Raw genomic sequence first — 25,077 nt, 5'->3', positions numbered from 1 at the left:
CATCCATAGCTACCGACGCGGGTCCTCCCCCGCCGAATCGAAACAGCGGCGGCGTGGGTCCCGCTCGTTCGGTGCGCATCGGCCCTGGCGGTGCATTATGCAGGGAACACTATTACCGGCGGCCGAAGGAAGCGAAGGAGCGCGCCGGTTCGGACACGCGAGTGCAGCGAACAATCAGGACCGGCCGTGAATTGAAAGCGCGTGCGCGACCGCTGGACCACGGACCCGGCCGGTCCCACGGCTAGTTGCGTGCAGCACAGCCAGAGCCGCGGTCCTCGCAGGAGCGCGTGCCACGTATATGTCGGTGCACATGTAACGGAATTAATTCGCTTCAAAATCTGCGGCTCTCGTGAGTTTGGTCGAAATAACTGTGCTCCCGCGATGTAGAATGTATCTTATAAACCGCCACAAGTTCTGAGTACGCGCCTTTAAAAACAAGACTTTGTGAACACAGCCGCGCTGGCATATTTTTGTAGCTACACCGAGGGCGAAAAACAAAACGCAGCGCATATTTCTTGCAATGGTTGTCCTACTTTGAGTGCGGACATGTCGTCTTCTCTAGAGAGTCCAAACATGATGCGCCTTTCATGCAAGGTAACCTGCTATGGAAATTGTTGTCCCCTTCCGGAACAGAAAAAGAAAAAGAAATCTTTATACCATGTACTCGAAGGCTTCGCATATAGGAATGCTTGTGTGAGTCCGAGAAAGTCGACGACTGACGCCACGGCCACACATGCGTGGACACAACGGATGTATACGACGAAGATTTCGAATGGCTTAGTTTTTCTGCATGCATACTACACAAAACAATTTGGCTTCAGTCATTTAACTCTGTCAACTAAACGAAGAACAGGAGCTCCGAAGATCTGCTCGGCTAGAATTCCCTCCTACCAATGAATTTAATTCAGAGTCAATAAGAGCATGAAGAAACAAAGAACGAGCCAACTTCGTGCACATTCAAAGAACGCAAGACCTCTAGGTGCTGGGTCAGACAAATTTGCCGCCTTTGGCTCGCTCATTGTTGCCTTAGGCACTGTCAGCTTAACGAATGTTTGCAACACAATTGCGTGCTAATTGGGCGTAAACAGCGAGAGTTCCGGCAGCCGAGTGTGAAAAGTTTCAGTACCAACGTTAAGCAACAGTAGCAGCTTAAGACGGGTTCGAGACTGCAGCGTCCAACGCGCTCCCGACGCAGCAGCGCTCAGCGATAGCTTGCGGCGCGATGCACGTAACTACACGCGCGCTCTGAGATGTTAGCAGCGCCCCTGGGCTCCGTAATACCAGGCAAACAGCCCGCCAGCAATGCCGCTCGGCCGGCGCGCTTTCAACTACAATCGCCGCGCCTGCACACTCTGATTGAGGCTTCGCACGCAGGCCGAGCGCGCGCCCAATGCCCGTCGCGGAAATCGCTCGCTGCACGACAGGGGCCCGCCGATGCGTCTGCCCGGAAACTCGGGGGGGGGGGGGGGGGGGGCAGCACCCGCTGTGTGTGCCGTGTGTTTGTGCACGTCGAAGCGCCGGCACAAATGTTCTCAGCCGGTGATCGCGGCTTCCCGAGACAGCATGAGAACACGCGGGCCTACAGATCATGGCTGTGTGGATGGCGACTGCCGCCTCTGGGCGACATGTTTGCATGCGGTCATTGCGATGAAAAGCGAGGTTCGCTCACCAGGCACGTAGGACTTAGGTAACGAAAGAGTTGGTTTTGAGGAAAGGAAAGAGGCATAGTCGCGTTTACACGGATGCGACAGATGTCGACTTCTGTCCACTTTCTGAGGGAAGGTTCTGAGGGAAGGAAACAGGTCGAGGAAGAGAGTAGAGGACGAGTCAGACTTTTGCTTCTCAAGACCTGCTCTTTCTGTCGAAAAACTGACTCGTGACGCATTCTATCGCATTCATGTAAACGCGGCTACTGTCGGCACTCTCGGTGGGCGCCTCAACCGCACCATGAGAGAAGGGACGAAGAATACCGGTACTGAAGAGGTGGAGGCAGGGCACCGGAATAATTCCGACCCTTGGGGTTCTTTCGGTTGGCTGCCCTGCAGTCAAGGCGAGGAAAAGAAGACAAGGGCGATAGCAAAGGGAAGGTTATAAGGCGCGTAAATCGGCACCTGCGAACAGCGTGCCAAACATGCGCACGAACGGAATGGAGTCATTGGTACGTGATGTTGCCGTTTAACCGGAGTGAATATAGGGTTTTGCGACTAGCAGCGGCTGTTTCCTGAAAACAGGGCTCCGATATACACCCGTCTCCAGACACGGATGTCCTTGAGCCGAGAGTGTTGAGCAAGTCTTTTCGTTGGCAGTGTACTCTTAACGTGATTTTCGCTGCTAATGGGAGATATAAAGCTGACGCGCGAGGAAGTTAGAGGCCATATTATCATGATGCATTTCGCAAATAAGAGCGGTTCGTAACTCCATGGCTGGTTCTTGTTATCTCGGCATTTTGCCAGAGAAAGAGTACAGCTGCTATCCTGAAGCCCGAAGGCTTCGGCGATCCTTGCAGAAACAGGGAATCCGCGAACTCAACATATAGCGCTCACAAGCCAACCGCAAAAGACCATGCACGTATACCCGCCTCAGCGGTTGAAGCACTGCGCTGTTCCCGATGGATGTCACTGTGTCAGGAGCCAATAAGGCCACATCAATCGGCTACACAGCTCTCTCAGGCCGTTTCTTGTCAGATCTTGCACAGTCTTGAGAAGTGGCCATCGTTTTTTATAACTGTACATCACCCTGTTACACCCTGATACGTCACGTGCTCAAGAGTCTGCATCTCACTGAATATTGGACTCTCACCGTCTGCCTGTTCTCAGACTTGGCTTCTGAGAACTGAGACCAGTCCTCCTGCAGCCTTCGACAGGCTATAACTGCTTGCTCTTTGCAAAGGCGTCACTATGGGGTCAACGACACCGGGTGCGGTAGCCCAGCACGTCACCCCCCCCCCCCCCCCCCCCCTTAACCGTTCACTTCCCTGCGCTGGAAATATTCCTCTTCTCTGAGCGCCCCACTCGGTACGGTCCGCACTCCCTCAGCGACGCCTGTGTATACTCATGCTCTATTTTTTTTTTTCAACGCAACGAGTGCTGTAAGGCCGCGAACTCGGTCTGTCGCAAAACGACCTCCGTCCCGGGTGAATATACTCGTATAAGCGGCGATGACCTACGTCGTACGCTACAAACCTTCCAATAGACTCTGCGGAAGCAAAAAAAAAAAAGGCTGGCGAGTTAAAGAAGCTCCGATACTTACGAGCACCCGTTCAAAAAGATCGCCCGTTTAAAGCCGCGGACGAGGAGGCGCTCAACGTCGTCAGCGCCGTTTATGACGGCGTTCGAACGCTGGCGGCCAGAAGCTATTCGGAAACTGAATGCGCCCTCAATGCCTCCTGCAGCCCCGTCCGGGCAGCTAGCTTTCCCCGCACTGCTCAGCAGCGCCGACAGTTCAATACGGAAAGAGTTTATGATTTGTTGAAGCCCCAGTTGATGCCCTCCGTCGGTTCTGGTCCGAAAGAAGCGTCGAAAATATGCTTTGTTAACAACGCAAGCAGCAAGAAAAATTTGGGTTTTTCGAGCCAATCCATCGGCGTACCCAGACGTAGAGGTCGTTATAACGGCATGACTACTTGCAACAAACGAGTACGGGACGGAATAAATCTGTTCTAAGTGGGTCCCATTCTAAGCATCTGACGTTACAGCTGGATCTTTCTCTCTCTCTCTCTGCTCTTTTTCTTTTCTTTTCTAAATTAAAAAAATTAAAAAAGGACGCTCGCTTCGAAAAACCATGCTAACGATTCCTTCGATGCATGAGAAAACTTAAAAGCACTGCATTCCTTTGTAAGAGACAAAGCTTTCACCATTTGGACGACAACTGGCTCCAATGGGACAATGATGCATCAGTGATTGATAAAAAAATCTGTAAAAACCAAGTACCCCAAATTACTTACCGCATATAATGTTCATAGGCAGGTGAATACCTAGTATCTCAAGCACTATAGTGTCGTTGAGGACAAATGTTCGATTAAGGTTTAAGTTTGAGTACGCTAAGAAGCCCGCGTTACCCCGCATGCTTCTGGAAGATGGCTATTCGAGCCATTATAGTAACAACAGCTAAGGGCGGTCCAGCTCCGCGGACAAAACGTGTGCGGCGCTGTCGGAGGGTCGCATATTAGGGCCTCTCGAGTGCGCAGTAGCACTGTTTTTCGTGGGGGTGTCCTCACTGTGAGCGTGTTTGGAATCGAAGCTCACTTGAGGCAGCTCTCTGGGAACGCGTGCGAATGCTCGCGTCCGGCTGAAAAACAATTTAATGAGTTGTTTGCACTGCCTGGTTTGAGCCACGGTGCTCGGGGCGTTGGTGGACCCTATGCGCTATATAGTTGTATTTACGTGCGGTGATTTCTATATTTAATTACAACTGGTAGAAGTGGTGCCTGCGTTAATTTTCCTCTTCAATTGTTTGTAACGTTCAATTTCTTCGGAAAGTGCGGGATAGGCATTAATTTGATAATAATTGGTTTTGGGGGAAAGGAAATGGCGCAGTATCTCTCATATATCGTTGGACACCTGAACCGCGCCGTAGGGTAAGGGATAAAGGAGGGAGTGAATGAAGAAAGGAAGAGAAAGGTGCCGTAGTGTAGGGCTCCGGAATAATTTCGACCACCTGGGGATCTTTAACGTGCACTGACATCGCACAGCACACGGGTGCCTTAGCGTTTTGCCTCCATAAAAACGTAGCCGCCGCGGTCGGGTTCGAACCCGGGAATTCCGGATCAGTAGCCGAGCGCCCTAACCACTGAGCCACCGCGGCCGGTGTGGCATTAATAATATTAATAATAATTGGTTTTTGGGGGAAAGGAAATGGCGCAGTATCTGTCTCATATATCGTTGGACACCTGAACCGCGCCGTAAGGGAAGGGATAAAGGAGGGAGTGAAAGAAGAAAGGAAGAATAGGTGCCGTAGTGGAGGGCTCCGGAATAATTTCGACCACCTGGGGATCTTTAACGTGCACTGACATCGCACAGCACACGGGCGCCTTAGCGTTTTTCCTCCATAAAAACGCAGCCACCGCGGTCGGGTTCGAACCCGGGAACTCCGGATCAGTCAAAACAGAAATTGGGTGCAAAAAAAAAATTTCGGTGGTTTAGCTCTGGTTAAACCTGGAGTGACGCGATAGCTACAGCTGGCCGAGTGGAACTTGCTCAGTTTAACTGCGAAGTCAGTCTTTCGCCGCTCCGTTTCTCTGGGCGTTCCTTCTTCATCTTTGTCCCACTTGACACGGCGCATGCGCACAGCTGTTGTAGCTCGGTTTCGCCGGCGCGCCGCGCCGCCGGCAGCAGCAGCTGTTCCGCACAACGTGACCAACCACGTGACCACGTGGCGGTGGCGGCGTCGCCACGCTGAAGGCTCGAAATGCTACCGTAATGCAGCTATCGCTACAAAATGAGAGCATGCGTGCGTACGTGAGGGAGTTTTCGAAAATTACGTTGCGGCGACCGAGCGACACGGTCCGGTCGGGACTCGAAGGCTGAAGCAGGTCCCGCTTGGTGTGGACTCCGGCCTCTTTGAGAGTGCAAGGCAGAGAGACCTCCCTTAGTGCGGGTTCACGGTCTGATTCTGTGTGTTTGCGACTGTTAGAAAGTTTCATTTTGTGTCTGCTACCGGTCGGACCTGACTACAGGCTGTAATATAATTGTAAATAAACGTGTACAGTTGGAAGAACTTGTCCACTCCGCACGTCGCAATATGCCGCCGAGTCAACGAAAACAACAACAAGGAAGAAACAACACATCGTTTTATCATAGAATAACTCTCCTCAAGCTCATTCAATGTTGAGTCATTTTCAGCAAATGTAGTTAGATTATATTGTGAAAAACCAGGCGCTAACAAACAACGACACAGAGGGGACACAGCGCTTACTCGCAACTAGAAGAATTTTTATTCAGATGCTTCTATATATATATATATATATATATATATATATATATATATATATATATATATATATATATATATATATATATATATATATATATATATATATATATATATATATATATATATATATATATATATATAAACAAAACAAACACAGAGTAATCGCACGCCACATGCCGACCGATGGGCAGGAAACGATTAGCACGCGGTTTTCAATCGCTCTTTCAAAAACTTGTCTCTCTACCATACAAGCCAACTGAAGGGTCACTAACACATGTATGCCCCATTTACGCGATATGATAGGCTTCAACTATCTACCGCATTACACGATCTCGGTGACGAAAAAATACCTCCTGACAGAACCACGTGGCAGAAAACAAATTACGGTATTACACGCTATCGAATTTCATTCGATGGAAATGACCTTGTACTTGCAATGGGAAGTTGAACTCTTGAATCGCTATACAGGTGGTTTGTGAAAAGTGTCAACCCAACAAATATGAGTGCAAAGTAAGCATATCAGAATCATAATTTGTTGAGAGGTGTAGCATTCTTGCCAGTTTCGAATGCCTCGAGATCGCTTGCTCCCAGTTGCCATCACCGGCCATCTTTTGAATGCGAAGCATACGTGGGCACTGGCGAAGCAAATATATCGTTTTCTAAATACGGAGTTCAGCTCACCGCAGTTATACATGCTGTCCCCAGTAGCTCCAATGATATATTATTGCGGAATGTTGATGAAATTAAACTATTATATGTTTGTAATCTTGTTTACAATATTGTAGCCCACCAAATTTAATTATTTTTTGCTGGATTGTGAATTAACCATAGCGGCCTTAAAATGAATGATAAAAACACGCTTCTCATAATACTATGCGAGGCGCATATGGCTGCTGAAAAAATAAAAAAAAAACTCGCGACTTCTGTTTTAAACCCTCAACTCCAAAGCAAACAACGCGCATGGTCGGTGAGAATAATCTAGTTATGCTGAACTTTATTCAGCTGAGCCACCTGTGACCACAGCTTCAAAACAGCCATCAAAATCCGTCGGTGTCGTCGCCGTTGACTTTGTCAGCGGAAAATATGCATTGCGCCACTTGCACACCGTATGTAATAACTATCCCGCTCTAAATTACGCTGGAAATCACGCGTCGTTTCCATTATTTCTTTAAGCAGTTCCTCCCGATGACTGACTGTCACACCCCTTTCCTAGGACACCACCAGTTAGACCATTTGCAGTTAGTCCCATGGACGCTTTGCAGTTAGTTCCGTTGTGCAGTTAGTTCCGTTGTGCAGTTAGTTCCGCTCCGTTGCAGTGGTTGTGGAAAATCAGTTAGTCCACCTATAGACGAACCTATCACCCTCTCTATGTCCTTTTTTGGGGGTGTGAGAGAGGACAGCAGTGCGTGCGTCTATACCCCCTGCATGTCCACGCGTGTGGACATGCAGCGCGCAGAGTGGCAGTTCAGTCTGATAAAGGCAATGGAAGTGACAGAAAGGCAAGTGCGGTCTATACAGTGTGAGTCTACATAGAAGGGGGATTCCGGGAGCCTCATTCGGCGACTACATTCCTTAAAAAGGATGATAAGAAGCCTTAAGTATCCATGAAGGAATGATTACTACATATTTTGATGATGTGTCGGTCTACTGCAGCCTAAAGTTTTGGGCAAACAGTTGAAATGGGGCAAGAAACCAACTGAAGATGACCCCCGCTCAGGCCGGTCTGTGGAAGTATCTTGAAATGAGCTGTGCTTTAAAGTGGATGACATGATATTGAAGATCATCGGGTACAAGTCAGTGATATGTATATATGGCACGGTTTCCACAACCATTCATGACGTGTTGATGACTTCAAAGGTCAGCTTTAAGTGGATGCAAAGAATGTTGACCTATCAGCAAAGTACATGCCTCTATAGCTATCTAAACCTGCTCGAATTCCCGAGACTTCTGTCTCAAATTGTTACGGGTCATGAAACATGAGTCCACCGCCATGATGCAGATACCAAACGAGAGACTACGCAATGAAAGCACAAGGGATCACCAACTCCAAAGGAACTTCGTGTGTCGCAGTGAGCTGGAAAGATATCAACATTTCTTTTCTGAGGGGGAGGGGGATACGGAAGGCGTTTTATTACTATAATTCACGCCACACAAGACAACAATCACCGAAGGTACCTATGCTCCAGCAATTAAGGCACTGCGCGAGGCAATCAATCACGAAAACCCCTGGGAAGTGTCGGCAGGTGTATTGTTGCTTCACGACAATGCAGCTCACAAATAAAGCAAATTACAAGCGCCTATCAGGCAATGCGGCGTCATGGAGCATAATCATCCATCATACAGCCCAGACCTGGCCCCCAGAGATTACTTTTTGCTCAGGTTCCTAATTGGGCTGGTTGGTTACTGAATCCTGACATAGAAACTACAGCGAAAAAAGACAGAGACAGAAGACGAACGGCAGGACAAATGGTAGTGACAAGACACCGGCGGATTTAAGGAGACCCCCACCCATAGCGAGAAACTTGACAAAAAAAACATGCTGATGCTGAACCCCCCCCCCCCACCGCCAACTTAACTTTCCCTTCCAAGACCCATACATCCGCGCCTGCAGGACACTAGCGTTCGTCCTGTCGTTTGTTCCCTTTTTGTGTCTTTTTGTGCTAGTTACTATGTCTGGATTACTTTCTCCTTCGCAACCTAAAAAAAAAAAGAAATCTGCTCGGACAAAGCTTTCCTGATGACAAGGCAGTCACAGTGTCGACAACATCTCTGTAGCAGCAAGAAGTCTCCTACTCTCTGGGCATCCCTACTGGAGGCGAAATATGAGTGTGTTCAAGTCAGGGAGGAGAACACTGAAGAGTAGTAAGATCATTTTTGCCAGGAACTTTTCTTTTTTTGTTCGGGTAAATAACCCGACTACTTGTATATTCCGCAATTGAGCATGCTTCGCTTTCTTTTAGAAATCCTCCATGGTGTGGAGAGGGGGATTTTTTTTTTTCACATATACTGTTTCTTCCGTCGCGCTACAATCACAGGGCCTAAGCATTTTCTTTCGTTTCTATATTGTTCCTAATGGCATTACTCGGGGTAACTGTGGGCATGATTGAGATTTTTGTGAAAATATGCCTGCTGTGTAACACGCACGCAGCAACCTCAAAGTGATGGACCGATGAAGGAGACAATGATTTGAAGGTGTCGTTAGGCTTACACGAGATAAAGCAATTGACGCCTTCCAGCTCCGAATGAATGGAGTCCCGTCGAAGGACGCCACGGTCACAAAGATCCGAGCTCAAGCAGTGGCGCTGCTGTGCCTCCGCTTGCAGCGCACAGCTGTAGCAGCCACTTGGCGGCATACTTCGACCAATGCGATATTTCATCTCTTGCCCGCCGCCCAGACGCAGTCGTTCTTGCAAGTGCACAAAAAAGAATGAAACACGTTTAAATGGTATGTATACCGCCGGGACAAAGCGCAGACTGCCTCTCAAGGCCACCAGTTCAACGGAGTTGTCTGGGTTTTGACAGCGTATACATAACACGGAGGAGAAAAGAAACGGCCCGGCGGACTCGGAACTCAATGAGCACGCCAGCGAGCAAAAGAAAACAAGGTATAACAGAAAAAAAAACAAGGAAACGGACAAGAAGCAAAGAAAGCAGAAGCGGACCACCACTTGGCCGACCGTCGACGGGCTTAACCGCCGCGCGCGCGGCTGTGCTCAACCGACGGAATAAATCTGGCTCCGAGAAGCTCGAGGGACGCTGGATCTCGGCATTCCACCGAAGAAGTCGGACAGAGACTAGCTCTCGGGGACCGCCTGCACACCGACGCAGCGCAGTACCGTGCACCACGGTGGGCCTTCGAACTAGCGCATCGCTTCACCACTGCGTCGCTAATTCGTGCGAATTCACCCGGGGCTCCGCGTGCCGGGGCCCTGAGACCCAAAGACGAGCAAAGCAGCGTGCGTGCGGCCGCCGCTCTCCGATTGCATCCTACACGATGCGCTGGACTCTGTAAACGTACAATACGCTCAGGCGTATAGAGAGACACGTGCTCTCTCTTTCTTGGCATCCGGCACAGCTTGTGCACCCAACTTTGCGACGAGACACAGAGCGGGGCCTTTCTGCGGACGGACCGAAGAAGAAGCCTTCGATGCTGGCCGTCGATAACGCCTCCTGCCGGAGTCCCGCCGCCATCAATTCAGGGGTTGGCTCACTGGCTGGCACTGCCGCCGCCGCCGCTGCCTCGAAGCCAGCAGTGCGCGATACGCATCTTCCTCCAAATTTAAACCGTAGGAGGGCTCCTTGTCTTCGGGGATCTGTGGCGGCCCGAGCTGCAAGGAGGCAAAGAGACGTCTTATCGGGCCACGGGGCGTGCGTCGGCGGCGATTAGCGCGCCGGGACAACGAGCGCGCGCAGTCGCAGCCAGTGCGGTTCCCATGACGGCCCGGGCCGGGCAACCGCGGAGTCCCTCGCGCAAATGAGCTCCGCCAGAGTCTCCGAGAATGTGGCTGCGAGTACCAGACCACGTGGTCTGGTCTGACTTGGAGGCGGCGCAGCGAATCCATATGCGTCTGTGCGGATTCTGCGAGATATGATGCAGCAGCATCTGGTGCTCTGCGTGCCAAGGCGTGACTCTACCAACAACTATGCTTCGTTTGGACGGTTAATTATTTACAAATGCGCAGGAAATATCTCGAAACATCTGGCGCAGTAAGTTGGAAACGCTTGAGCGTGGATAAGATGTAATGAAAACGCATAAATTCGGGCCTCCATCAAATGATATGTATGCGTGCTACTTTAATTTGTGAGCCCTATAGTGCAGTTGCATACACTCATGTGCAACTATTAGCGCGGATCGACTGGCTTTTTCTGCTAACTGTTTGTCCGGCGCGTTTGCCAGTTAAAATGTATTTCATTTCAATTCATTGAATTCAGTAAATATAAGGAATTAAATTAATTTGCGCACAGGAACAGCGGGCAGAAACGTCTTGATTCGGCGGTGGAAGGCATACTAACCTTAAATGTTGACGCTCCCGTCACACATGACATGAGAAGCAGTCCCACGGTTGCGTGCTGTTGAGGCGTTCCCTTTACTCAGCATGCGGACCACATTACATGTAAATAACAGGTAATATATTGGACTAACTGCAGCATACTATAGCCTTCGCGTGACGAACGATTAGGCCACGGGAGAGTAACCGTGCGACTGACAATGCCCTTGGAGTTTTCCCTTAGGGAGCAAAGGTAACCATTTAAGGAAGTAGTGATTGTAGCAAATCAGTTAATATTCAAGGGGACTAACTACTACGCCTCTTTACTCCCTTCTAGCTCAGAGGTTCGACCGCAGTAGGAGTCGTGACACGTAAGCATGAAAGAAATACAAATCTTTGCCAAGAAGCAGCGGGCGACCCCCCCCCCCCCCCCCCTTGCCCTCCACTAAAGCGGAACAGATGGAGCAAGAAGAGTCTCGCCGAGCGAAGAGTGCGCGCGTACCCGGTCGGTTACGGAGTTCGGCTCCTTCGCTTCCTCGTTACACGATTGAGAGTATCCAGGGGCAACGGTGTGTACGCGTCGGCTGCGGGGTGGGATCGATACCCATCAGGTGGAGGAAGAATGGAGACCCGTGCCCAGCATCCGACGCAATGGCAACCGCAGCAGAGCCTGGCGCAGCTTTTTCTCGTCCCCCGTTTTACCGCTGCCGGGACGGCGCGCTCCACCCCGACGCGACCGTGCTCCACGATTGCGGCGCCATGCAGCGGCAGGAGAGCGAGGAGAAAGCCTGCGATGCGAATTTGTATACGAATATATCTGCCGGTGAGAACGCCCTGTGCTGGCGAGGTGAATTCCACCCTGGACATGACGCAACGGAGTTGGTGCACCACGCATGTTGATCCGTCATCATCAATGCAGGATTCTGTAGGACAAAGCCTGTATATACAGGACTAAGTCATATGGAGGACAAACTCCCTTCCCATTTGTTTAAAGTTAATCCCTGTCCTGCGCAGCTGTTTCCACTGTATCGAAAGAAATTTCCAAATCTAATCTCTCCATTTGACTCTTTGGCTCCCCCAGTTACGTTGCGCTGGTTGGCATTCTGCTACCCTAACAGACGTCCAGTTATCTGTTCTCCGGATTACACGATTTTTATACCACGTCATAAAAATAACCTGTTTCCTCCTCATGAGGTCAGTTTTGATGCCATCAACTCGCGTTCGCTCTGATTCGCATGTCTTTTTTTCCATATACTATACGCTGCTGAAAGCCCCACATCGGGGCTCGGTTTATATTCCCGGTGACAGCTGCTCCATCGCAGTGCGCCGCTGTATTAGCACATGTGGCTGTATACGAAATGCAGCCACGTGTTTCCGCACTTCCTTCCTGTCTTCCGTCCTGTCCATACAACGCAGTGTCTATCCAAACGACACTACAGCGCTGCTAACCCCAACAGAACATACTTCATATCTGAGCGAGCCGCAAGCTATAGTGCAACGGCTCCTCACGCGACTGCCGTTATGTCACCGCTCGATTACAAAGCCTCAGTAACGTCACGCCATGTCCGTCGGCGTGTGAAACGGCTCGCGCGAGCACGAGGCGCCTTTTCTCCTCGACCGGATAAGCGGCGATGACTACTCACTGCTACGCGAGGATTCGGACACGGCGCGCTGCAAGTCGGACGGCGACACGGGTAATGGGCGCTTCGCACAGGCGCGACATCCTCATCGCCGCGTGTGACGCCATCGAGGTGGTATCAAGCAAAAACACTCAGCTACACAGCCGCCTCCTTCAAAGCGGCGTGTCAGGCGTAGCAAAACGGCGCCGAGCAGGCTGGTTGAAACTGGCCCTGACCCGCTCGCCACTGGAAGTGACCGAGGAACACGCGTTCGCACTGCGGCAGCCGTACACGCGGCGTCGCGGCCCCGAGAACGACGGCTTTTGGGTGGTGAGCGAGGCCTGCCGTCAAGTGGAGGCCGTTGCGTCGACGCCAAATCGGCGGTGATGATGCGCTGTGACGCAACTGCCGTCGTCGTAGTCGTGTCGCCGCGGTGTGGGCCTGTGTCCGGCCCGAAAAAGTCGGCCAGCTAGCTGTCTTGCATATACCGCTGAGAACAAAGTGTCCGCAGTGTTTATAAGGCATGCCAACCTGAGGCGGAAAGGGGTCGAGACTGAATGCTGTTTCATCATCATCATCATCAGCCTGACCACGCACACTGCAGGGCAAAGGCCTCTCCCATGTCCCTCCAATTAACCCTGTCCTTTGCCAGCTGCGTCCACCTTACACTTGATATACGAATACACCTGTATGGGAGCAAAAAGAGAGTAAGCTGTCCTCTAGAGCACACCCTTTTGTAAAATAGAGTGCGCTGGAGGCCAGTTTACTCCCATTTTTACTCCTTTCAGCTCAGAGTGTACCTCAGCAAACTTCTTAATCTCATCCGCCCACCTAACTTTTTGCCGACCGCTGCTGCGCTTGCCTTCTCTTGGAGTCCACTTAGTTGCCCTTTAGGACCAGCCGTTATCCTGTCCCTACTAAGCGAGAAATTTCACACTGAAGAAGTGCATGAAACCACTTCCCGCACCTTTTGTTTTCTGCGAATGACGTTTCATAAATGCAAACTTCATATGAATACCCGCCTCATTTAAATATGAGTGTGTCAGAAAAGGGGAAGATCGACGACGTCGAAAGTAGAGCCAGATATGCGCGGAGCTCTTCGAATACGGAAGTCTGTACGCCATTTCAGCATGCAAATAACCCACATCGCCTCGACTCTAAAATGCCTGGAACGTCGTGAAGCAAAACCGGCAGGGTGTTTCCGCGGTGCTGGTTGCGTCAAGTCTCGACAGTGAAGCGTGGATCACAGTGCATTACGTGTCACTCGGTGTTTATTTTATCGTTTATTGGACTAACATAATTTTTTTATAGAGGACCACGCGTTTCTCTGCCTACCGGGCGACTGTTAAGAACAGAGCTGCTCTGAATTGCTATTGAGCGCTCGTCGCTGCTTCTATCGTTTCCTTTTTTTTTAAATGCTTGCGCGCCCACTATTTGTAGTAGTTCCTTGTAGGGGGAACCGGATATAGTTAATATGACACGCGTGGCTAAGGTCTAAAGTGAGGGGGAGGGGGGTGGTAGAGGAAAGACAAAGCACGGCTACACAGAGATGGATAACGGCAGAACGAAGTCAAACTAACAATTCAATGCGAACAAAATGAGAAAGTTAGGCATCTGTATACAGAAGGAGCACATTAGGTCCAGATGTGAAAGAAAGAGGGCGTTCAAATAACAGCCAACAAATGTGTCGAACAGCTGTCAGCTATGCCGAACGGCAACTGAAGCAAGCTTTTTTTTTTGCTCAACAAATAGAGCGTGGGCCGTCATTACTGTCCCAGCTGACAGGAAAGAGGCGACAGCTTTTAGAACTACTCCATCCAGACACCGACTCAAACACTGCCTACTTAATCGTACACTGTATCGTCGCTCTGCAGCCAATCACAACGAGAGAGAAAGAGAGCTCTTCCACCTGACAAAGTTTGCTCAGAGCAGAGGCACTGACGCCACTGCCAGCACTTTCTCTTCGGCGAGACGTCAACTCCACCGCTTCTGCCTTCGGCGAAAGTCACCTCCCGGCTTGGCGCGGTGTGCTTTCATCGGAAGCATAGGCTGCCAGATCTTGTCGCGAGAAGTTGGTCGTTCGCCAACCCCTTCTTCGTTCGTCATTCGTTCGTTTATCTTTCGCTCTCTTCCGGAGGAAACCCAGCACGGCACACGCGCCTGCAATTCGGAGAAAGCGGGGCTTCTCATTTCTCGCCTTCCTAAGAAAAGGGAATAAAGTAAAAAAAAAAAAACGATGATTAAGAGGGAGAGAAGCTTGGCGGCGGACGCGCGCGCGCACACCTGCCTTCGGTGCGAAGAAGCAGCGGCAGCACGGAGACGTCTTTACGCCTCAAAATAAGGGCTAATTGGAAATTTCACGCCCCGTCGGAAAACGGAAACCTCTCGCTCAGTGCGAGTGTGCGCGCCCTTGCTCGGAGCTGGAGCAGGAGACAGCATGCGCCGCGCGCGAGACGGCAATTTGCTTCCCTGTGCGCTCCCCTTGCTCAACGAGTTCGCGAAGAGCACCCCCCCCCCCCCCCCCCCTTCCGTTCGTCTCCCTTTTTCGGCAGCTAGGCTGGCATCTGTCGGTCGGTCCCGCCTCGGGCGAGGGTGGCGCTGGCCCGACCACCGCCAAGTGCATGCATTCGGTGTTCCCCTGTTCCCTGCCCTGCTCTAGAAAAAAAAAAAAAAATACGCCAGGTGCTTCAGGGAATGCTCTAAGTAATTTTCAAAAGTAGGCTTTTTGAGGTAAAAATATGGTGAGTATCCTCGGAGCTGTGGCTCGTCAAAAATCTGGCTACAATTGTGCCTAAATATATGGGATTTCGGAAACCATGCAGGCAAAGCAACCTTTCCAGTGCACGGAACTAGTCAAAAAAGCCAAATTTTGCCAAGACTCAGCGCCAAGGGTAATTGCATTTTATAAATTCTAAAAGAACTGATATGGCTATTACTAAAGACCGGCTACAAACCTCTAATTGCAACTAGGCACGTAATCTAAAAAAAAAGTTAATTGTTAAAAATTAGTTCATCAGCAGTAACTTACTACCTAAGACGATTAACCGGTTTTCTGGTGTCCGTCAACACGGGTAGCACTATGCTGAGAAGTCATATTTTTACCTCAAAAACCTATTTTTGGGAATTACGTGAAGTCTTCCCTGAAACACCTGGCATATGTATAAAGCTGGATATTGCAGCGGAAACGGTGGAGCTTTTTGAAAACACTGAAACGAACATCGATCGGGAATGATTCTGTTGGTTTGCGTTTGTTGCATGTTAATGTCACACTGATGTAAAAACAATGCAGATAAGGACCACAACAACATGAAGAAACCACAGACGACACAAAGGCGGAACGTATCATCGCCCAGAGCGCGTGACCTAGCGGAATGCTTGACAAAGCACTTGGAGGAAGCACATTCATTTGAATCACGTACTACGCGATGTCTTATTAGTCTCCAATGAGACGGAGTACCAGTCGACGTGATGTTCCCCACTGAACAGTGTAACCTTAAAGGGGCTTTGAAACGCCTTCCGAGGAGAGCACATTAACTCACTTAATCACTGCACTGCGTTGCCATGAAAACCAGAGCCAAATAATACTCTTCTACACGCAGCAGACAACCCCCCACAATCACGTGTCAAAGTTGGCGAGCCCTTTCCGGCGACTTTTTCAGCTCGCAACCTCCTCCGTCCCCCGCAACTGCGTAGGCAAGGTGAGAGGTGGCCATTGGTTAGATTCCTTCAGACGTCAGACAGCTACCGTGGCCGCGGCCAATAAGCCGCTTAGCTCCGGCGGGTCGGGAAGCTCCGCTCCCAGAGGGGGCTCGGCGAATTAGCGCCTACCTTCCAGCGTGCAAAAAGTGACGAGAGGAGAGGGAAAGGCGCGAAGACGCTGAAATTCAAATTTCAACTACAGATCACTCAGCTTCTACAAAGCGCGTTTAAAAAATCCTTGCTGGACACTATTGGTGAAGCGGCGTGCTTCAATATCTCGGGCATGCCGCAACTTAATTAGAGCCCCCTTCACAGCCCCTTTAAGGCAACCAGCACGTTCGACCGTTGTCCGCTGTTTAGCCGCTCACTCATATCGTCAGTCTGGCTCAACGATTCTAAGAACCTATCGTATCAAACTGATTTGACATAGGACTATACTTGCCGTTGGCCACATCGACCCTGTCTCAAACGTATACCGTCTTTGCTAAAAGTATAAAGAGGCAACGAGATTTGCTCCTCAGCCTTGTGGAACCCTTACGGCACCCCTAAGGTCCAGAATGTCTCGAAAGGTGAGGACAGGGGTTCTCCGCAGCTTACACATATTTGGAACTTAAGTGGGGCCGTAAGCGCTCCAATGCATGGCTGACAAAAAAGCCCAGTTTGCCTGGTCACCTTTGGCAAAGAAGGTACAGAAGTCTTTCGTGTTCTCGGACTTGCTAAGCCTCACTGGTTGGCTGCTTTTTATTTCACTGTAGCAAATGGAGTGCTAAGAGCAATATGACCACGCTGATCAGTTGAACCGGGAAGTCGCTAGTTTTCGAGTACACCCTGACCAGCGGCGCTCAGTTTTTCGTCAATGTCCGATTGCACGAGAACCTGGCGTGAACAGTGGAGCTTGTTCGCTTTTTCGGCAGCATACTTTCAAGAGCAAGGTAACGGTGTGTACAGCCTGCCGAACACTGCGCCTTCCCAGTACAAGGATGTACGCGGCCTTCCGTAAGTTTACAGACACGCGATGACATTTTTGTTTTCTTTTACCGTCGGGCCGATCAGGCAGTGTCTGTAACCAAAGACAGCTGCCGGCGCGTCGTCTTGTTAACCGAGGGAGAGCGAGAAAAAAAGAAAAGCTGGAGGATGATATAAACGCTGTCGCCCTACGGGACACTGCTCGCGGCGCGTAGGGAGCAGTGTTACGCACTGACAGCAGCAGTTGGGCGTTCCTCCTTCATTTCGAGGCTGGCTTGTTCCGCTAACGAATGCGGCGTGTCGGTGCTCCTGGAAACGTGGCCGATGCCTTGTCTGGCAGCTGTGCCGGACGGGCCACCGAGTGAGGGGCCAATGCCTTGGCAGGGAAAGGAGAGCCGATGGAGGCCCCGGCAGGGCTGCCGGCGCACCAGAGAAGGAACAGCCCGTACGTCATGCCGACCCAATCACGTACCTCTTCATTGCGTCACGACGCCGGAGCGGCCGTGTACCGATGCATTCCGAGCGCGCCTGCCGGCCGCTGGCACCGAAAGTAAACACTAGAGTAACCGAACCAGTCACGGCGGTTAGGGAGAAGCCGCGATGAATTTGTGGCGCCGCGGCAGTTTAGAAAGGCGCGCTGGCTCCTTCCTCCTTGGGGCGAGAAAGATAGCAGGGCGACGCGCGGTGCGTTGCGCGCCGGGCATCAGCGGCGAAGACGAGACGTGATCATCACACCGTCCTCGCCCAAAATCGTGCTGCCTGTCCCCTTTGGCCGGCGTGAGGGTGGCCAGGTTCGTGTTTTGACTGCCAGCCCCTCTAACAAGGGGACGCGGGAGGGGGGGAGTACTCCCATCACGCTCTCTCTTCTGACGGCGGCACAAAGGCCACTTTCGAGCTCCCCTCACGGGTTCTGCTCTTGGTTCGCGCAGGTCTGAGGAGGACCGCCCAAAAGCGACGCCGAGGGGAGCATTGCCACGGAGGCGGGGCGTCCGCGGCCGGCCTCCCCCGGACGCGCGCAGTGAGCCCGGTCCTGCACCCCGTCGGCCGCGCCAACCGGTCCGGCCACCATTGGAGTCGAGTCGGGCAGCGGCGGAGGCTGCGTGGAAACTCGGTGGTGTGTTTGCTGTGTGCCGCCGCGCCTGGTGCCGGGCGATTGGCGCCGTGGCGATGCGGTCCTGGTCGTGGTTGGCCCCCCCGCTAGCGGCGGCATGAAGCGGCGGTGGCACGTCTCGCTACTGCCCCTGCTCTGGTGGCTGCTGGCGGCGCAGCCCAGCGCTGCCGCGCGCTATGTGGCCCCCGAGGACTGCCGCTGGGAGCCGCTGGACGCTACCGGAGTGGCGCTCACCTGCACCGTCCGCACGCTCAGCGGAGGGCCCGAGCCGAGCAACTTCAGCCTCATCCAGCCGGGGCACACGGCGCGGCTCACGGTGCGCTGCGACGACCTGCTCTTCCAGAGCGACCTCATCAACGGCTCGTTCTCGCACCTCAGCGGCCTGCGCTCGCTCAGCATCGAGCGCTGCAAGGTCGAGGATGTGCCGTCGCTCGCGTTCGCCGGCCTCTCCGAGCTGCAGAACCTCACCCTGCGCACGTACAACACGGACTGGGGAAAGCTGTCGCTGCGGCTGGCGCCCGACAGCCTGGCGCCGCTGCGGCAGCTCGTGACGCTGGACCTCAGCCGCAACAACATGGACTACCTGCCGCCGTCGATCCTGTGTCCCCTGGTGCAACTCGTGCAGCTGAACTTGACGCGCAACCGGTTCGTGGACACGACCAGGATGGGGTTCGCGGAAACGCGCTGTTCTCCGCTCGTGCAGAAGTTGGACGCGGCCCTCAACAGACTGCGCCTGCTGCCCGAAAAGGGGTTCGCGTCGCTGCGCCAGCTCCGGGAGCTCAAGCTCGACCACAACCAGATCGCGCGCGCCGAGCAGGGGGCCCTGTTCGGGCTGTCCCGCCTGCAGAACCTCGACTTGGCGCACAACGCTCTGGTCGCTCTGCCGCCGCGCTTCCTGCAGCCGACCGAGAAGCTCTCCGAGCTGTACCTGCGGAACAACTCGTTGAGCGCTCTGCCTCCGGGCTTGTTTGCCGGCCTGCATCAGCTGACGATGCTTGACCTGGCGCATAACCAGCTCAGTTCCGGATGGCTCGGCCCGGATACCTTGGCCGATTTAACGCGGCTGGCCGTGCTGGACCTGTCGCACAACAGGCTCACCAGGCTGGACGACGCTGCCTTTAGATCTCTGCACAACCTGCAGACGCTTCAGCTGCAGCACAACCTCATCGAGTCAGTCGCGGACTTTGCGTTCGCCTCATTGTACAACCTGCACACGCTAGTCTTAAGCCACAACCGTCTCAAGCATGTGGGAACGCACATGTTCTCTGGACTTTCGTCGCTGGGCGGGCTTTATTTGGACCACAACAGACTCGAATCTCTGGCATCGGATGCATTTCACAACGTGTCGAGCTTGCAAGAGATCATCCTCGCCGGAAACAGGCTGTCATCTGTGCCGCGGGTTGTGCAGACACTACAACTTCTCCGCTCCCTTGACGTGGCCGACAATATGATCACGGACATTCAGAACGCCTCTTACCAGGGGCTGCGTCAGTTATACGGCCTCAATTTGATGGGAAACCACATAGGAAACCTGAGCCAGGGTGCTTTCCACGACCTGCCGTCCCTGCGAATTCTCAACTTGGCTCGCAATGGAATCCAGTCCATCGAGCAAGGCACATTCGACGACGTCCCCGACCTCCACGCTTTGCGTTTAGATTCCAATTTCTTGGACGACGTTAATGGCCTTTTTAGTAACCTACACGACCTCATCATGCTCAACATTTCGGCCAACCGTGTGCGGTGGTTTGACTACGCGCTCATTCCCATCGGATTACAGTGGCTCGACATTCACGACAATCAAGTGGAGGCGTTGGGGAACTACTTTGAGCTGGAGTCCATTTTGAAGCTGAGGACGCTGGACGTGTCGCACAACAGGCTTACTGACCTCGACTCGTCGTCTCTGCCGAACGGTATCGAGATTGTCTTTCTGAAGAGCAACCATCTCCGCCGTATTCAGCCGTTCACGTTTCTGGGAAAGCAAAACCTCACACGCGTCGACCTCACGGACAACAAGCTAGAAACACTGGATATGACGATGTTCAGGCTGAGTGAGGTGCACAGCAGCCGGCCGCTTCCGCAGTTCATGGTGGCCGGGAACCCGTACCTCTGCGACTGCCACATGGAGTGGCTTCAACGCCTGGGGAACCTGGACGATTCCAGGCAGTACCCGCGGGTCATCGACTTGGCGGACGTGGCGTGTCATCTGAGCTTCACTCGAAGGAAAGCCAGCCTGCCGCTGATCAAGGCGCAGTCGTCGGAGTTCCTGTGCCGCTATCGGAACCACTGCTTCGCGCTGTGCCATTGCTGCGACTTCGACGCTTGCGACTGTGAGATGGTATGCCCAGACAACTGCACCTGTTACTACGACCAGAGCTGGAATACCAACATCGTGGACTGCAGCGCGAGGGCGCACGTCGCCGTTCCCAAGCAGCTCCCGATGGACGTAACCGAGCTGTACCTGGACGGGAATGACATACCTACGTTGTCTAGCCATACCTACATCGGTCGAAAGAACATGAAAGTGCTCTACCTGAACAGCAGCAACGTGCAGACCATCAACAACCGTACCTTCAGCGGACTGCGCACGCTGCGAGTGCTGCGACTCGACCGTAACCGTCTCGCCACGCTGCATGGCTACGAATTCGACGGGCTGGGGGAGCTCAAGGAGCTGTACCTCTCCTACAACCACCTGGCGCACGTCAACAACGCCACTTTCCTCCCGCTCAAGTCGCTCGAACTGCTCCACCTGGACCACAACTACATCGTCGAGATCGCAGTCTGGAACCTGCAGCTGCAGCCGCGGCTCAACGACGTGCGGCTCGCCGACAACCCGTGGTCGTGCGAGTGCCACTTCGCGCAGGAGTTCGCCGACTTCCTGCAGAACCGCGGCGCCGAGCTGGTGCGCGACCTGTTCAGCGTCCAGTGCGTGCACAACGAGACGTCGGCGCTGCCGCTGTGGGAGCTGAACGCCACGTCGTGCACGAACGCGTCCGAGGCGACCACGCAGGTGCGCCAGTTCCACGTCCAAGACCTCGTCCCGCTGCTGGTGGTGCTGGGGGTGGTGTTCCTGCTGCTGGTGTGCGCGGTGGCCGTAGCCTTCGTGTACCGGCGCCAGATGAGCGTCTGGTTCTACACCAAGTACGGCGTCCGCATGTTCCAGCGCGCGCCCGCCGAAGAGGAGAAGCTCTTCGACGCGTTCGTCTCGTACAGCAAGAAGGACGAGGCCTTCGTCGCGCAGATCCTGGCGCCCGAGCTGGAGTGCGGCAGCCCCCCGTACAGACTGTGCCTTCACTACCGCGACTTGCCCATGGCCGGTGGCTACCTGACGGACGCCATCACCGAGGCCGTGGAGAGCAGTCGGCGGACTATCGTGATCCTCTCGGAACACTTCCTCAAGAGTGAGTGGTGTCGCTACGAGTTCAAGTCGGCCCACCACGAGGTGCTGCACAACTGCAGCCACCGCCTCGTAGTCATCTTCCTAGGCAGGGTCTGCTTCAAGGAGCTCGACCCGGACATTCGCCTGTGGCTCAAGTCGAGCACCTTCCTGCACTGGGGCGAGAAGAGGTTCTGGGACAAACTGCGCTACGCCATGCCGGACGCGCGACACCGGAAGGTCGGCGCCGCCGGCAATCGCAGCGACGTCGCCAGCGTCGCGGTGCACATCTGACGACGCCCGTCCGGGACCCTTCGTCGTGTACATAAGACGTGCGTGCCTGTGAGTGCCAAGGAATTCGCGTGTGTGTGGCAGCTGTGCGCGGCGGTTGTGTCGGTGCCACGTGGATTACACGTTGCGAGGATTTTGCACGCCGACGGGTGTGCAGGAGCCGCCGCCGAACCCCCTTCATCATCTAAGTCAAGTCTCTCCCAAATTTCGCCCGCGCAGCGCAGGTAAAGAAAAACAACTCTTGCTCGACACATGCCAACGAACTTGTGTAACCTTCCCTCCTCCTCCTCCTCCTCGTGTTCGTTTTCTCTTGTAAAACGAAAGACTGTCCATCTAGGAATTTTACGAACTCCTTTAAAACACACGCTTGTTGTACACGCGGGACTGTTTTAACGCGAAATGGCGGCTTAGGGTGGCCTCTGCGGTCATGTTTCTCTGTACATAGAAAGAAGTGTAATATAGCTGTTCCTTTTTTTTTATATTATTCGTAACTTATGAGTTTATTTCTCCAGCCTCGTACTTGTGTTGCTTCGAACGACTACCAAGAGCCAAAACAATACGCCGGCACTTCGGGAGGAATTGGACTGTGATGTACATTCCTATGCAGTTTGTGACAAAGCCAGAAGGAATGGAACTGCTTAACTTGCACAGATTTTCTTTTATGCGAAATGGTGTGATTTTGAGAACGGAAAGAAATGTTCAGACCTACTGTCACCACTATTTATTTATACTTATTTAAGCGCGATTTACAATGTTACACCGTCGTGCATGTATTGTATCCCCGGATTCCCAAGAAAAAAAAAAAACGATGGTCATCTAGCTTTGGACCATCATAGCCCGAGTAATCTCAAATTTGCCCATCAAGTAGACCCGCTGCGGTAGATCTGTCTTTCTGCAGATTTCAAGTGAAAAAAAAAAAATTCCAACAGCCAATTCACACTTTGAAAAAAAAAGTAATATCATTGCGACAGCCCATAGACAAGTAGGCTTCAATAGTTGTGAATGTGTCGGGGTGTGTGATCCTTGCAGTGACTTAAGACTGATATACAGTTCAGTGTGTTACCTTTTCCAAGAACATGCCTACGAAATTTACTCAACGGTAACCCGAGCTTGGAATCATTTCTATCACGCGCCAGGCTTTCAGAGCTTGTGCGCCTATACATACTCTTTTTTTTTTCTTGTTTTGAGATTTGATAGTCACAGGACAAAACCGAGAAGGTAATGTACTTAGGTGCATCAAGTTGTATTATTGATGTCGGCTGCCCGGCGTAGAGGAAGGGAGAAAGTTTGCAAGAAACCTTTACGGCAATAAAGCGAAGTGTGTCAACACTTGGGAACGTTGAACATTTTGTCTTGGCTGCTTCTTACTCGCGTATGCGCTTCCTGAACGGAGCAAGGCACGGATCTCGTGGCACGTGAGCCACGCTTAAAACTACGCTACAAAGGCTTTACAAAAGAACGCGAACACTCACGTGTGCAGTTTTACTATCGTCGCACGCGTGCTTTTGCACATTAATGACTGCCGTGTGGCTTTTTATATCACCAAGCTGTGGTTCCCTCTGGAATGTTTTTTTCTTTGTTTGAAAGCGGCGCTACGCGCAAGCCCTACAGCATTTGTATTATTCATGTAGGACGGCAGTATGCTCGTCACGCAGATGCCCCCGGAGGATAGCGTGTGCTTGCTGCCGATTGTCTCGGCTTCCGTATTTCTTTATCTCACTTTCGGTCTCACCTGTGCAGCAGCGTAAGAGCGCGTAAGCTTCCGTTGCGCAATGAATCCGCTCCCTAAGGCTGGTATGACAGCTTTTTTTACAAAAAACAAAGCGCCCTTCCAGCCTGTAAACGTAAATATTGCACGCCGGGTACTCGCCCTGGAGTTTCTAAAATATACCTTTTTTAAACGTTGTCTAGGATAGCTATTCTGTCGAAAGATGGCGGTACTGCGGAAATCGTGCGGTGTCTGCACTCTTCGTTTAAATAAGCGCAACAGTTTCTCTGTGATTTCTGCTAAAGTATTAATCATAAAAAAAGTCATGTTAAACCAATCAAACAACTCTGCCTATTCGTCTCTGCCACAGGAGCATATCTAGCGGCGCTCGACTTCACGCGCCTTCTGATTGGTGGTGCCCTCTGGTGGCAGACCTTGGACTTAATGGCGCTTTCTGCAATCTAAGTAAACTTATTGCTGTTGCGTTTAGGCGATGTATCTTAATATGAATCGTCATTATCCCTGAAGCGTTGAGAGTGTTTAAAAACGTCTGATTCGTCTGTGACGTAAAAAAAATTCTGAAAATCTGGATAGGGTTTTCAGATCGCTCGCGTATAAAATTAAAACCGGTTGCTTCTCGCATGTTTTGTGTACAGCGGCATTTTCCTGTACTGCAAGCAATGTTGCGGAAAAGATGGGGCACGGGTAGAAGAACTTTCGTGTTTGTGGTGTCTTCCTTCTGTGGACGTCCTTTTTGCGCCACCTTTCTATTGAAGTATGTGTCACCAACTAGCCCCACCAACAAGTTTTAAAGAACGTTCGTTGTTTCTTCTTTGCATTACACCTCTCGGTGAAACAACTCCTTGTTCCGCGTAAATGGAAAAATGGGGAGGGGGGCGGGAATGCGCATCATATCGTCTCTGCGATTCCTTGAGCCAGACGCAAACACCTGCACAGAGGGCTCATTTTACGGTGAGCCGCCGGTCGCAAGAGAGCGCAGGTACAAAATTCGCTTAACGTTGCGTGGGAAAGAAAAGTCGCCTACCACATCTAGAAGTCCTTTAATAAATAGCATGAAGAGCACCTTGAGGATGCCTTATTTATCTCTGCTAGCAGGACTAGATTATGGTAGGGCGCTCGTGCTGAGGCGGGAACCGTTTTGTGTTACGTGGGAAAAGCGCAGGAAGCGGCAGCGATGCATGGCTTCTGTGGGCGCGAACCTGGTTCCGAAGTTGTTGCCATGTTGTGTTCTATTCTTACGTTAGAAGTAGGCTTTTGATGGTGTTAAGTGTTCTGTTTTTTTTTTCTTGGAAGTTCAAAATTTATTATTCCTTCAAATGCACGCGATATTACCAACTTTGGTAATTGCTTCGAGTGCTTTAAATCATCCA

General features: G+C 52.0%; 1 protein-coding gene across 1 annotated transcript in view; it reads left to right on the top strand.

Moving 5' to 3' along the window:
- Tollo (Toll-like receptor Tollo) overlaps window positions 1-23,322 on the top strand; it is a 45,154-nt gene extending 21,832 nt beyond the window's left edge. The window contains exon 2 of the mRNA XM_077631850.1: window positions 18,133-23,322. Coding sequence (XP_077487976.1) covers window positions 18,412-21,981 — 3,570 coding nt within the window. The 5' untranslated portion in view covers window positions 18,133-18,411 and the 3' untranslated portion in view covers window positions 21,982-23,322. The remainder of the gene's footprint in view (window positions 1-18,132) is intronic.
- The last annotated feature ends 1,755 nt before the right edge of the window (window positions 23,323-25,077 follow it).

This window comes from Amblyomma americanum, chromosome 7 (genome assembly GCF_052857255.1).
Source record: "Amblyomma americanum isolate KBUSLIRL-KWMA chromosome 7, ASM5285725v1, whole genome shotgun sequence".
Lineage (NCBI taxonomy): Eukaryota > Metazoa > Arthropoda > Arachnida > Ixodida > Ixodidae > Amblyomma > Amblyomma americanum.
The sequence above is the reverse complement of the archived record's forward strand: the minus strand, read 5'-3'. Positions and strand labels throughout refer to the sequence as shown.